Source organism: Platichthys flesus, chromosome 16 (genome assembly GCF_949316205.1).
Source record: "Platichthys flesus chromosome 16, fPlaFle2.1, whole genome shotgun sequence".
Lineage (NCBI taxonomy): Eukaryota > Metazoa > Chordata > Actinopteri > Pleuronectiformes > Pleuronectidae > Platichthys > Platichthys flesus.
In genome coordinates, this window is record NC_084960.1 from 15,022,540 (window position 1) to 15,035,249 (window position 12,710).

At 41.6% G+C, this 12,710-nt stretch overlaps 1 protein-coding gene across 5 annotated transcripts; it reads right to left on the reverse strand.

The window, feature by feature from the left end:
* Positions 1-649: 649 nt before the first annotated feature.
* Positions 650-11,917, reverse strand: ubtf (upstream binding transcription factor). Of its 5 annotated transcripts, none has more exons than XM_062408866.1 (21): positions 11,074-11,917; positions 9,316-9,373; positions 8,503-8,675; positions 8,302-8,385; positions 8,047-8,202; positions 7,905-7,969; positions 7,652-7,778; positions 7,450-7,560; positions 7,207-7,340; positions 6,978-7,119; positions 6,850-6,891; positions 6,616-6,726; positions 6,324-6,479; positions 6,056-6,202; positions 4,657-4,767; positions 4,469-4,560; positions 4,183-4,372; positions 4,048-4,095; positions 3,865-3,918; positions 3,647-3,766; positions 650-3,556 (listed from the first exon to the last, which is right to left on the reverse strand). In XM_062408866.1, the coding sequence occupies exons 2-21, from the start codon at positions 9,350-9,352 to the stop codon at positions 3,455-3,457; spliced, it is 2,202 nt and encodes a 733-aa protein (XP_062264850.1). In that variant the 5' UTR covers positions 9,353-9,373; positions 11,074-11,917; the 3' UTR covers positions 650-3,454. The 5 variants fall into 5 exon arrangements, with proteins under 5 accessions (XP_062264850.1, XP_062264849.1, XP_062264846.1 ...); XM_062408865.1 differs by having other exon boundaries at positions 650-3,559; positions 11,506-11,915; XM_062408862.1 differs by having other exon boundaries at positions 650-3,559; positions 11,074-11,915.
* Positions 11,918-12,710: the final 793 nt, after the last annotated feature.

Genomic DNA, 12,710 nt, shown 5'->3' on the forward strand with positions numbered 1-12,710 from the left:
TCCGGTTCAGTTTCAAAAATAAAGGTCACACATTCGAGAGGAAGGCGTGTCAAAGGGGAAGTACGTAAATGTACCGAAATAAAAGCACTGATCCTGCATTCAAAATAGTACTTCAGTAAAGGCAACTTAGTGATAGTAATAATAAAAGCCTTAATGCAAAATATTACTTTAGTTAAAGTGTGTAACTGGAAGTACCAATAAAATACATGCATTCAAAATATTACTTTTGTTCAATCTTGTAAGAAAAGTACTAATAAAATAGCTGCATCCAAATTTTATTAATAAATAAATTCAAACTTTAGTCATAGCATGTAACTGAAAACACTAGTCAAATACCTGAATACAAAATATAACTTAGGTAAAACTATTAATATATACCTGCATTCAGTAGATTACTGTAGTAATGACATGCAAGTAAATATACTCACTTCAGAGAACAGTGTAGCTGACTGAAACCCTCAAATTTTAAATTCATTTTTTTCTTGGTTAATTACTGGATGGTTAGTAAAAACATTTCTTGAGGTCTTCATCTATCCAACAGTCCAAACCTCATAATTATTTCACATCAATTAAATTGATGTTCATCCAGTACATCAGTATTCATCTACATTCTGTCTGCTTATTTTAACAGAAAACACTTCTCTAACTGTTAAAGGTATTTTTTTTATTTGCCCAAATACTTGAACTACAAGGACATGAGAGCACCCTCGGCTATAGAAAACATCAAATTTTGTCAAATGGTCAGCAGTACAAACTTGTAAAGCTTTGCAGTCTTAGATATTTCTATAAACCAACAGAAGGGAGAGAAGAAACAAAAACAGGTGAATTCAACCAAAAGTTCTCCCCTGTGTGTGAAAGGCCCACTGGCCCCAGAAGTCACAGATGAGGGTTTGCCAAATCAAAGACCTAACAAAACAATTAGCACTCCATACAAAAACAGTATTTACAAAAAATTACAAGTTTTTTTTTTCTTATTTTGTTGTCATTTACCAAATTCCACTGGCAACTCGTTTTCCCCCGAAATCCCTTTAACAAACTCCCATCAATCGATATCAGCAATCGCTTTCCTTTTACCTCCCCCAAGTTGTTTTTGATAGCCCAGGCTGGTTTTATTTCAGTTTTTGATGAGACTCATAATGGTCAAAATCAGTCTATTACTAACAGATTATCAATAATTGCCATGTACTCATCTGTTTGCAAAGCTTAAATGACAGTTTTTGTCCGTTTTCAGAAAACAAATGACACAACGGTGCAGAGACAAAGAATTACCAAAGAACTTTGGAGAGAAAAAATGAAAAAGATTTAACAATATCTACATTCATGGTGTTGGTATGACCTCCCCACACAGGCACATACATGCATGCTGCCGTCACATCAGGGGTTGCAACATGACAGCAAAAAAATTTAGCTAACATTAAAACAAAAAAAAAACACAAATACACCCTCATATATAGCTATGTGCATATGCACACAAACTCACGCAGAGGGACAGATTTACATTAAGTGCACACATTTTTTTTGGGAAAAGCATAAGACTTAAATCCAGATTGGATTAAAGTCAATACAATTACAATTTCCAATAAAAGAATAAGATGGAACCACACAACTGAACATCCACAATAAAATCCAGATGAATCAGAACACAACTGCTTACAAATAAAACAATCTTATTGACCGTTCATACAAACTGTAAAAGAACAGTAAAAAGATGACAGAAGAAACACACACCAACTGTATGACAGTCTTTAAAAAGGTCAGATTGAGCTTAAAATATGGAAAATGAGCATTAGTGACAAATTGTAAACACTGTCACTAACTTAACGGAACAAACTGAATCAACAGAGATTGTTTCGGACTCGAGAATGTGTGCGTGATAACAAGTAACACTTTAATTGACGGACACATGGCAACGGATCCTGAAGTGCCTATAACATTTCCACCACCATTGAGACTTTTTGTTTTCTAAACACAGAAGCGCAGCAGCTGCGAAAAGGCCTTTTGACAAATTACATGAATGCTGACTAAGGGGCAATATAAAATCAAATGAACCAATTTAATAAGTACAAATCTAATTGTTTCAAGACAGAAAAGTTGAATGGAGATCACTTTAATGTGTAATCAAGGTGTAAACTGTCAGTAAACACATTTGTATCTAGAAGCTCCAACAGCTTTTTAGTAATACTAATAAAAACATTAAAGATCACCTGCAACAAGTTTAATTGAAAGAATAACTCTGGGGATGGATGCAAGTAGAATTTCAAGGGACAGAGGACGCCCCAGGCCACAGTAAGGTCAACCAGTGATGCAAAATCTAAATTTTAAGGATAAGACACTGCTGTAAATGTGCTCAGTAGGGTGTAATGGCATACGTGTCAAATCCTCACCTGCTATGAAATGTTTATCGTAAATACTGAAGAAAATTATTACAAATGTAATAGATTGTTTTGTATCTCAGATCATCTCCTTGTGGCATCACAAGCAAATCTCCTTTTAGCTTGTTGCTGTCACAAAGTCAGTCAATGTCAGTTTCAGCTTTGTGTTCAAATGTTTGCTGCACTTCACACTAAACCTGATCACAGTTGGGCGGAGCCACAACTGCAGCAAATAAGTCAATTTCCTATGAATGTACTATTGAAAAGGAGTTTTGGTTTAGTCAAAAAGCCTCATTACACCCACTTTAACAACAATAAAACATGAAAAACTCAAGGGGAGTGAACATTTTATAGGCACTGCTTATTTCAAATGAAAACAGTTGGGTAAATAACAAGTTCTGAAACTTTCCAGCAACAACAAAAAAAAAAAAAAGACATTCATAATGGCTTGTTTTTTTCCTGAACAAATACCAACTCTTTAAGAACCAAATGATAAAATCGACATCACAAATTGAGAAGAGAGAACAAAGCAACAATATTCTGGAGGAAAATAAATGTTAAAAAGGAAACATTCTGAAGAGTGCAATTTTTCAGTGCCCCGCACACACCCCTCCCTAAAGTGATCCCCCCCCTTACTATTATTTGGCTCCATGAAGCCAGTTGACAACTAATGCCATCTGTCGTTAACTAATCACCAGAATAAGAGAACACTGGAGGGACGTTAAAACTCAAACTTTAAACCACTGAACCTGTGAATCAAGATTGAAACCAGCGCAAAACTATTCACGACATCCTCAAACCAGTGGGATGCTGTTTTTGGCATAATGTCAGCAGCCCGTTCTGTGAATTAACCATCACAGCGGGGAGGGAACAAAACTGATATTGGACATAAGGGCAGGGTCCCTCCGTGAGTACAGATCAGTGACACTGCAACAAAAAGTGGGCGAATGTGAAATGGATGAGGCAATGCAGGGGCTCCCTCTGGTGGTGGGAGGAGAGCAGGGTTGGCACAATGGCAGAGTTCCCCGGACTCTTGGCTCAGCTCAGCGCTGCTCAGTTCGTCTCGGTGACGACGGCCCAGTTCAGTCCGAATCAGAGTCTGACGACGCCTGTGAATTTGAATCGCTGCTGCTGTCATCTGACTTGTTCTCTTTGTCGTCCGCCTCATCGTCGTCCTCATCGTCCTTCTTCGAAATTGGAACAAAAAATATCATCAAGCATATTCAAGATCAATTTAATACCACTGTGTGCGACAAATAAGAAATGTCACTCACGTCCTCTTCGTCATCATCATCATCCTCATCTTCGTCATCGTCGCTGGAGGAGTCTGCGGAAGAAGAAGCCTTCTCCGGCTCTTCCTCATCTTCTTCATCCTCCTCCTCCTCCTCAGTGTCCTGTGAGAAAAGACATCATCAGATTTGGCTAAAAGTGTACTAACAGCTGATTTATGATTCTGATGGATGGAGACAGAAGAATCAGAGTCCACACTCACAGATTTCTTGAGCTTTGCTTTGGGGCCTCCTGCTTTTGCAGTCGTTCTCCTTTTCTGAAAGGTAAAAGGTAAAAAGGTGTCAAAACAAGCGGGGATGTTTATAGAGGTACTATATAGTGGTATAGAGGTGTACATTATCTGATCTTGTATGTGACAACCATGAGAGCAAAATAACTGACTTACTTGTGAAGTATATTCTTTGTAGGTGTTTCTCTCTTGTGAGGACAAGCTCTGCATGGGGATAGAAGTGTGTGTTAGACAAATTATTTTTAGTGGATAATTCTTGACTCAAACAAACCCCAAACAATCGGTCCATACCGCAAGCCACTGTTCCAGGATGACTTTATACTGCCTCTGCTTTTCCTCAGCAATCTTCTTGTAACGGTCCTTGTCCTTCAGAGATAACCTCTGCCAGCGGCTACCAATCTCAGTCATCCGCTCTTTCATCGGGAGGTGATTCAGTTCTCCGTTGGACAACATCTCCTGAGAGAACTTCTGATATCCATTCCTAGAGAAAAAGCAATGGGGAAAAAACATCTCAAATATTTGCAATTTTGTAACTATGCAACAGAATGCGTGGATGAACCGGGTGTGACACACTTACGATGGTGGTTTCTTGGGTTCACCCTCAAACTTCATTTTCTTCCCTGAGGCAATGGCGGCAGTAGCAGGTGAGCGCATCTCACACAGGTCTCTCTGTTAAAGCAAGATCAATCACTGGTTGGTTCTCAGAGGAATTGTATATGAATGTTAAGGAGTCCTGCTGAACAGAGATGATGATGATGATGATACCTCATATCTTTTCTGATCCTCTGCTGCCTTTTTGATCCACATAATCTTCTCTTTTTTCTCCATGATGCTCCAGGTTCCTTCCATGGCTTTCTGAGCCTTTGGTCGGTCGCTCTGCAAGAGAACATATACACAAATTTGTACCTATTCTTAATGTCCCTTCATTCATTTTTTCTACATCATTTTTTGGGGGTTTTAATGCTCTATCAACATGGAAAGTGGTTTGGCTTGCTCTATGCAAATGTTTTATTTTATTGAAAAACAACATTGCAAAACAGGGCGGTACAAAATAAAATTATAAAGTGCACATTTCAGGTTAACAAGGACTCAGCCTATAGCGCAGTTAAACCATGGCTTAATATTTTCTTTTTTTCAAGTTTGCGTTGAACATAGCAGTCAGGCCTCTCAAACAGACAAGCAACAAAATACACAGGCAAGTGTCGGCCTACTTTGAAACAAATTAAACACAGAACTGTGTAGGGCTATTTGAGTCCTCCCCATATTTGTGGAAAATGTATGAAGTACCCTATTTTGAAATAAATAAAAACATATAGTTGCAGCCTAGTAGCTTAAAAATATATATTTTAGTTGGCGAAATATTAAAACAAAAAGCGAGAGCAGGACAGACTGGAGGCGAACACAGAAACTGAAGCGTGATAGAAACCAACTGCAGCTTCTGCTCTGATCGAGAAGCTGAGGCGCTGATCTCTGATAGGCTGAGACCAGAGAAACTCTGTTTTCACTGTTTTCATAGTTAAGAAGCAGTGAGTCACTGCTTCACGTGAACGAGCTCTGATCTCACTGTGTCTCCCTGGGCGAGTGCACGGGGCAGGGGGCGGGGCTACGGTGCGCTATCTGGAACCACACAAACAGACAGACACACTCGCCCGCTCCTTGTACTTCATGACGGCCTGATACGATGATGTTTTAAAAAATTATTGTGACTCAGTCAACCACCAACATGCAAAAGCGTGTGTCACACGGCGAAAGCGTGAGAGTTGGCGGCTCTGCGTTAATCTTGCGATAAAAAAAATAATAATTTACATCTTTATGCAGAAAGTAGTTGGTTACTGAATCATAAACCTGTGGTTACCTCTGCTAATGAAGTTATGTTTTCACTGGTTTGTTAGCAGTATTATAAGAATTAGGGTTCAAAATAGATTTCCTTTAGACATTGTGAGAAAAGGCATTGGCTGAAGTGTCTGCTCTCCAAGTGCCCTCCAAGATCATTATTTGTTGAAGTAGGACTGCTGTGAATTCGACTATTCCCATTCTTAATGATATATCGAAACATTGAAAATTAAAAATTGACATTCAAAAACCTTATCCTAACTCTTTTGTATCACACAATGGCCATAACCAACCACCAGATGTACTTCTGGGAAATAGGAGCCATGCCTACCTTAAATCTGGCCAGATAGTCTCCTATGACACTCTGTTGCCAAATGTCCTGAGCAGTCTTAGGTGGGTCTGGCAAACGACTACGATCTTCCTTCTCCTTCTTCTCTGACTCTGCCTTTAGGACCGTCTCCAGACGTTTGTACTTTTCCTGAATAACCAAGACAAGATAAATTATTTTAAATACTGAAAAATGTTATTACATCATAAATCAATATGATTTGGCTCTACTGGCGGGGCATTTCTTCTGCAGTATAATATTAACTGTTTACCTTCTTCTTATCTGGCAGTTCATTCCACATGCGGGCCAGCAGTCTTGTGAGTTCACTGTCAGAGAGGTCTGGTCGCTCTTGCTGCAGCTTTGGCCGTTTTTCCTCAGAGAAGATGAACATGGCGGAAATGGGCCTTTTGGGTTTCTCTGGACTGGCCTACAGATATTAGGCAAAACAAAATCAGAGAAGGAAACTACAACAATCTACAAAATGCCAACTAAAAAAAAAAGAAAAGCATAGACTATAACCACCTGTAAAAACTGGGTGGATGTTGCTTTGTACAAATTCATACCTTTGCTTTCGCATTTCTCTTTTTGGCGGCAGGACTGCCTGCTGCGCTACCCTTCCTTAAACCAAACTTATCCTCGCCCAAGACACGCTGCTGCTCCTCCACTGACAAACTCTACACGGGACCACAAGCAGAGAAATTATAAACACGAAACTCTTAAAGCAAAAAAGTAAAGCACAAACTATAACTGTCAAAACTCAGAACGAGAAAACATGATTAATAAAAAGTGAGACTTACACTGAGAAATCTGTTCATGTCAATTTCATAATCTTTCTTTCTCTGAAAAAACAAACAAACAGAAGAACATGTTAGGATTAAGGTGATCGACCTCTTTCTAATATAATGCGTGTTGATTCTGAACTGACTTGTTCACAGCGTTTCTGATAAGCGTCCTTCTCGTTCTGTTTGAGCAGCTTCCACCGCTGGCTGCACATCACCATGCGCTCTGTGCTGGGTACGTCCTTCATGCTCGACATCAACTCAGCGCAGAACATCGAGTAACCATTTCTGAAAGCACACACACAGTTTGGTCTAAATAACTCTGCCACGACCAGGATCATCTTGATGTGTGAGCTACATTTCACTACAACTCACGGTGGTGGTTTGTCGGGTCGGCCGTCAGATTTGTCCTTGAGGTGCCTCTCAGCCTTTGTCAGGGTGGACTTCACATAATCCCCCTGAACCATATTAAGCTCCGGGTGTTTCTGGATATAATCCCGCATTGTAAGCTAAAAATAATAAAAGGACACAAACCGTTTAAAAGGACGAAAATGATTCACAGACACATTGTCACCGTCATAAGAAGTTGATAACACATCACCCTTATTGTGGTCTCACCTCATACAGTTTCTGCTGCTCCAGAGACTTTGCGATCCATTTCAGCCTTTTTTTGTCGGACAGTTGAGTCCACTGTTTGCCAAGTCCCTCCTTAATGTCTTTGGTGGTCGCCTGGTGTCAAACAGAGAAAATTAAGATCTGTGGAACCACAAAGTCATAGTTCAAGAGGCTGTATTCTCTGCGCAGGAGCAGCAATGCTTACATCTGGGCGTGTTTTGAGGACGGCCTTCTTTTCATGGTTGTACCACAGCTGTTGAGGCGTCTTGGCCTTCTCTGGAACATTTGAACCTTTTTTGGCCATGCTCTCCATAAGGTCTGGGTGATCTTCCCTGCATTACACACAATAAGGCAGCATTGAAACACAATTATCCTCTTTAATGGTGCTAGAGTTCAAGGCCTAATAAAACCAATGTTATTACTGCATAATAATGAGGACTAGCAATAAGTAATCCTACCTGAACTTCATCATACTGCCGACAAACGATTCTTTGTCTCTTAAGAAGTCCTCAACGTATTTTTTCTGAAGAAAAGAAAATGTTTCATTACATTAATGTTAAACGGTACTGCAGTCAAAGTTATTCACCAAGTTAAACCTACCTTCTTCTTCTCAGGTAACTCTCTGTACTTCTTTGAGAGGATTTTAGTGAGATCTAGATTGCTCATCTCAGGGTGCAGCTTTGCATATTTGGCTCTCTTTTCCATGAAGAAGCGGAAGTATGGAGTCAAGGGCTTCTTGGGGAAATCTGGATGTTTCTATACATCATGGGTAGAAATGGGAATGAAAATTCTGCGTTATCTTCTTAAACGGCAAGTTGTTCATTAAAATCAGTCAAGCTAATTGTTTTAACTCACCTTTAATTTCTTGCCCTTGTAAGGGTTCTTGATGTAGTCTTGAGCATCAACAATCAGTTCTGTCAGAGTCCTGAATTTACGAATCTGTGGATAAAGCAGAAAAATTAAACCAACATTAACTTAAGGGAGCACTAAACTTGATTTACAGCAAACAAGAAATCGCACATCACAAGTAAATCAATATGAATTTAACCGACTTGCCTCTTTAGAGACTTCCAGCCACTTCTGCCTACACATCTCCGCTGTGAAGGTGTTGAAGGCCACCTTCTGCCAGTCGAGGTGGGACTCTGATGTTTTATATTTCGTCATGTCTTTCTGAGGAAGGGCCACTTGCATGGCCTCCAGCAACTTCAAGAGGTCATCCTGTGCCCAAACTGTCAATGATGTAAAAAAAGGAAAAAAATCAAACATATTAATAAATATAGGGATGACCATTTATGGTGTGACCTGTTACAACACGGGCTGGAGAAAACATTTGAAAGTCTAGAGTAATTTTTCGGTAAAATCTGCCATTTATCATTAAAGTGATTAATGATGTTTCCCTTAATAATTGGTGGGTAATGTATGAGAAACCAGTAAAAAATACCCATCACAGTCTTCTAAAGGTTACAATTGCATGTTTGGTCCTACTATTGGAACAATTGTTCATTTATGCTACCATGGAGAGAGAAAAAAATCATTGTTTGATCCTGTATGATTGTATTTATTTCACTCATTGGATCTTCAGTAGCCAAGTTACAGAGATATTTTCATTTATTTCACTCATTGAGCAATAAACTATTTAAATCAGGACTCAAAACGAAAATCTTGAACAAAAGGAGCAGAATGAAGAATAATAATCTGATAAGACACTAATTCAATACAGTCATAATTCTAGGATGATTATGCTGTTGAAAGACAACATGATTAGTGGCATAGGGATGAATAATCAAAATGTATAACTTAAGTTATATAAGCAATATTTGTAAATATATATATTCATTTCTGTAAAAAGGGGAAAGTCCAAGACCCCACCTTGCACTGGTGCAGCCACCTCCATGTCTCCGTTCATTTGTAGTCTTTTGTCTCGTATCTACAAAAGCAACACAAATAAAGTTATAAAACATGATCTATCATTGTCATGACATTTAATTCAAAAATAAAACAATCCCTGATATGAATAAGACACGATCAGTTCCTACTCAAAAATACGTTTTTTTAAATTTCGGGGCTTTATTATAATGGTTTTTTTTTTTAAAGTGTTTAATATTCATGTGATTTTGATATAACACCATAAAAAGGAGTCATGACTTGGATCCCGACGGGAAAGTGTCGTTTCCAAGTGGTGGATGTTAAATTCGCCTCGAGATAATGGTTTATGATCATTACACCGCCCCTTAAACGTTTACGCTACATGGTGAGACATAGGCTATCGCTAGTGACGGCTTCAAATCTCAAATAACACTGCGCAGGGCTTCATCTAGCACCAACTAGCTACGACACCCGGAGTCTCCTCCGTCGCGCTAATTTCTCCAGGCGGAATTTGGCGCATGACTGCCGTCCTTATTCCGGGACTAAAGTATCGTGGACGCACGGCAGCGACCATTTCCCTCGCCCTGGTCCGCTCGGTAATGGAGGATTTTGTGTCGGAGCGGAGGTTGGGGAGGATCCACGGAAGGAGGAAGCGAATGGACGGACAGGCAGCTGTAGGCAACCAGCTGACCACGGACTGGGGGATATGCTTTCGGTCTCCGACGAGGGGGAATGGCGGCCTGGAAGCACTGCAGCCAAATGCGCCAGTCGGCAGAGGCACCTCACCACCGTTGGCTGCGGATCTAGCTCCGCCGTGCAAACCTATAATCTCCTCCTCAAGTGTTTCACTCCGACCGGAGCGATAAAAAATATATTTAATGTTCGCTTTCTTTCGTTGAGCGTCTATGAAAGACTATTCGAACACAGCTTTAGTCCGATTTTTAACGTTTTAAGAGGGAATTGGAGCGCAAAACATGCAGTGCATTCTTCAGCGAGGCGTAGCCGAGCTGCCCTCCATGATGGCGGCTGCTCGTTGTTCATCGTGTCCTTGATGGCCCCAGCTCAGTGTGGCGTCGACCGTGGGACCAAGATCCACGGAAACTCAAGATAAAACCTTTTACATCACCACAGATCAGATTTTACGTAAACGTCGAGTCGTTTAAACATCATATTTGTTATATTTCATTTAATTTCCACATCAAAACTGGAACATTACATGACCAAGGACGCCTTGGCACGACAAATGGTGCTTAAATCGGGCATTTCTCCTGCACTCCCGATTTTTTTGAAACGTTCGTGTTTACTACAAAACTTAACTCATTTACATTTAATAACAACCCCGTTTACTAGAGCAGGAGCACATAAACGGGACAAATCGTTTAAAATAATTATTAAACAGCTGTCGTTTTAAATAGAGCTAAACGATATTGAAAAAGCTCCAAATGGAGCCGAGGTCTGGTTTTTGGAACAAATGGCCAGAGAAATGCACGGTGGTGGGTTGGAGGGAGCTGCGGAGGCACAGGAAGAAAGAAGAAAATGGAAAATATGTCTCACCGTGCAACGCTAGAGACTCGACGTTACAGTCGGAAAGATGGAGTTTAATGGTAGCTGTTACGTTCCTGCGCGGTTTAAAGTCTGTTGAAATCGAAAATTAAACCTCCATGAGGGAAAGCGTCAACAACCGAGGCTGAGCTGCTTCACTGGCGCGACAAACAGCTCCAGGTCCGCCATGCTTCAGCTCTGCTCGACGAGGAAACCTACCGTGACAAGGTCCAATGGCGCACTGCAAACACGGAAAAACAGAGCCCGGACCTAAAAGCCCAGGGCGGTGCAGACTCCCCTTCCCTTCGACCCCGAGCGGCAGCACAAGCGAGGAGGAGAAAGGCGGGTTCTCCGTGGCTCGGTCTTCGGCGGTTCTAGGGGGTTAGCTCGGCGTGAGAGAGAGAGGGGGAGAGAGAGGGCGAGTGTGTGCACGGTGAGATATTAAACCGAGATCCCTGATGGCTAACCGAGAGAGGCGGCGGGCTGTTCCGCCGACAGCCGCATGGAGGTCTCGGCGCGGAAACCACCGCTGAGTCCCCCCCACGCGGATAGCCCGGTTCCCAGCGCGAAAAGTCGAGTGTGCGCGGGGGGAGTTAGCACAACCACAACCGCTGGTTGATATTATTTTTTTAACGAAAACTCCACATTTACCTCCGGGTCTTACGCGCAGCCTCTTCCCCGCTTTAGAGGACAAGAAAACCGGGTATGGCCGACCTAGCTCCTCCGTGCTGTGCCTCAGCGGTTGGTTGCTTTCGCGGCCACAAAGACTAAACCGAGCACGGTTTTTTTTTCCGAAATAAAACAAAACATTAAATGCGTATTTTTCGGGGTGTTCCTATTCTATTCCGGTGGGTTTTCCGTGCATTCTCGCCGTGTTATGAAACCGAGCGGCCGCTGCGCTGGCTTACCTGTCTCTCGGCGTGGTTGTGGAGGAAGAAGGGGAGGGTTGAACGACAGCCAGCACTGCGCCGTCGGTCCCGGGCTCCGGTCCCCGCAGAGATGGTCCTTCCCCCCCGCCTCCATCTCTCTCGCCGTCCCCCTCCACTCAGCGCGCACCAGCTCCTCTCCAGCCAACCATTTCGCGACGCCGGGACGTTCACTTTTCCCCCCCCGATGTCTCCGAACCCAACCGTGGGCGATTATTCGTTTCTCTCCCGGAGAGCGAACCTGCCTCATCTCGCGGCCGAACTTTGCAGTGTGTAATCAGGGAAGTTTCATGGAAGCCAAACGTGTGCCAGTGATGATTTAAATCAATGCCTCACCCCGCACACTCATACGTAGTTAACATAATAATCTATATAAATATTTGTTTTAATCTTAGGATCTCCGTGAGTCAGCGGTGAGCGTGTCGCACACAGCTCCACCGGCTCCGTGTCTTTTCACTTTGCTCGATTCCTCTTTGAGGAAACTCTTGCGGCTGTTTGACAGCTTCATTTTAACGTAGTGTTTTTTTTTTGTCAACTCCACCTTGCGTGTTTGTGGGCGGGTCCGTTGCTCGTCCAATCCCGTCACTTCCACCCGGGCTCCGCAAATGACTTCCAGCCACTGAACCTCGTTAAATCCTGCTGCCTTCAGCGGCGGTGGGAAAAGTCGACAGGAGCACACTGTTTAACACCGAAGTTTATGTCTAATGTTTGCTTGATTATTGAAACACGTTTATTTGTATTTTATATAACTTTTCATATTCTTTTTTTATATTTTAAGAAATACCGTTAAATAAGAATCAAATTATGTAAAATATAGATACATATATTTAAATCAGCATGTGCACAGATTAGACAGTTAACCACAATGTTTAATATTAATATTTTATTGTATTTTTTGTTTTATTGAACAGAGAAAATATGCACCAATGA

Bases quoted from the DNA above. Each gene is read 5' to 3' on its own strand.
- ubtf (XM_062408865.1), bottom strand. From the start codon at position 9,352: ATGAACGGAGACATGGAGGTGGCTGCACCAGTGCAAG. The intron at 6,727-6,849 runs GTAAGTCTCACT...GGTCCCGTGTAG, and splicing joins ACATGAACAGATTTCTCAGT to AGTTTGTCAGTGGAGGAGCA. The intron at 3,560-3,646 runs GTGAGTGACATT...CCAATTTCGAAG, and splicing joins ATGATGATGACGAAGAGGAC to AAGGACGATGAGGACGACGA.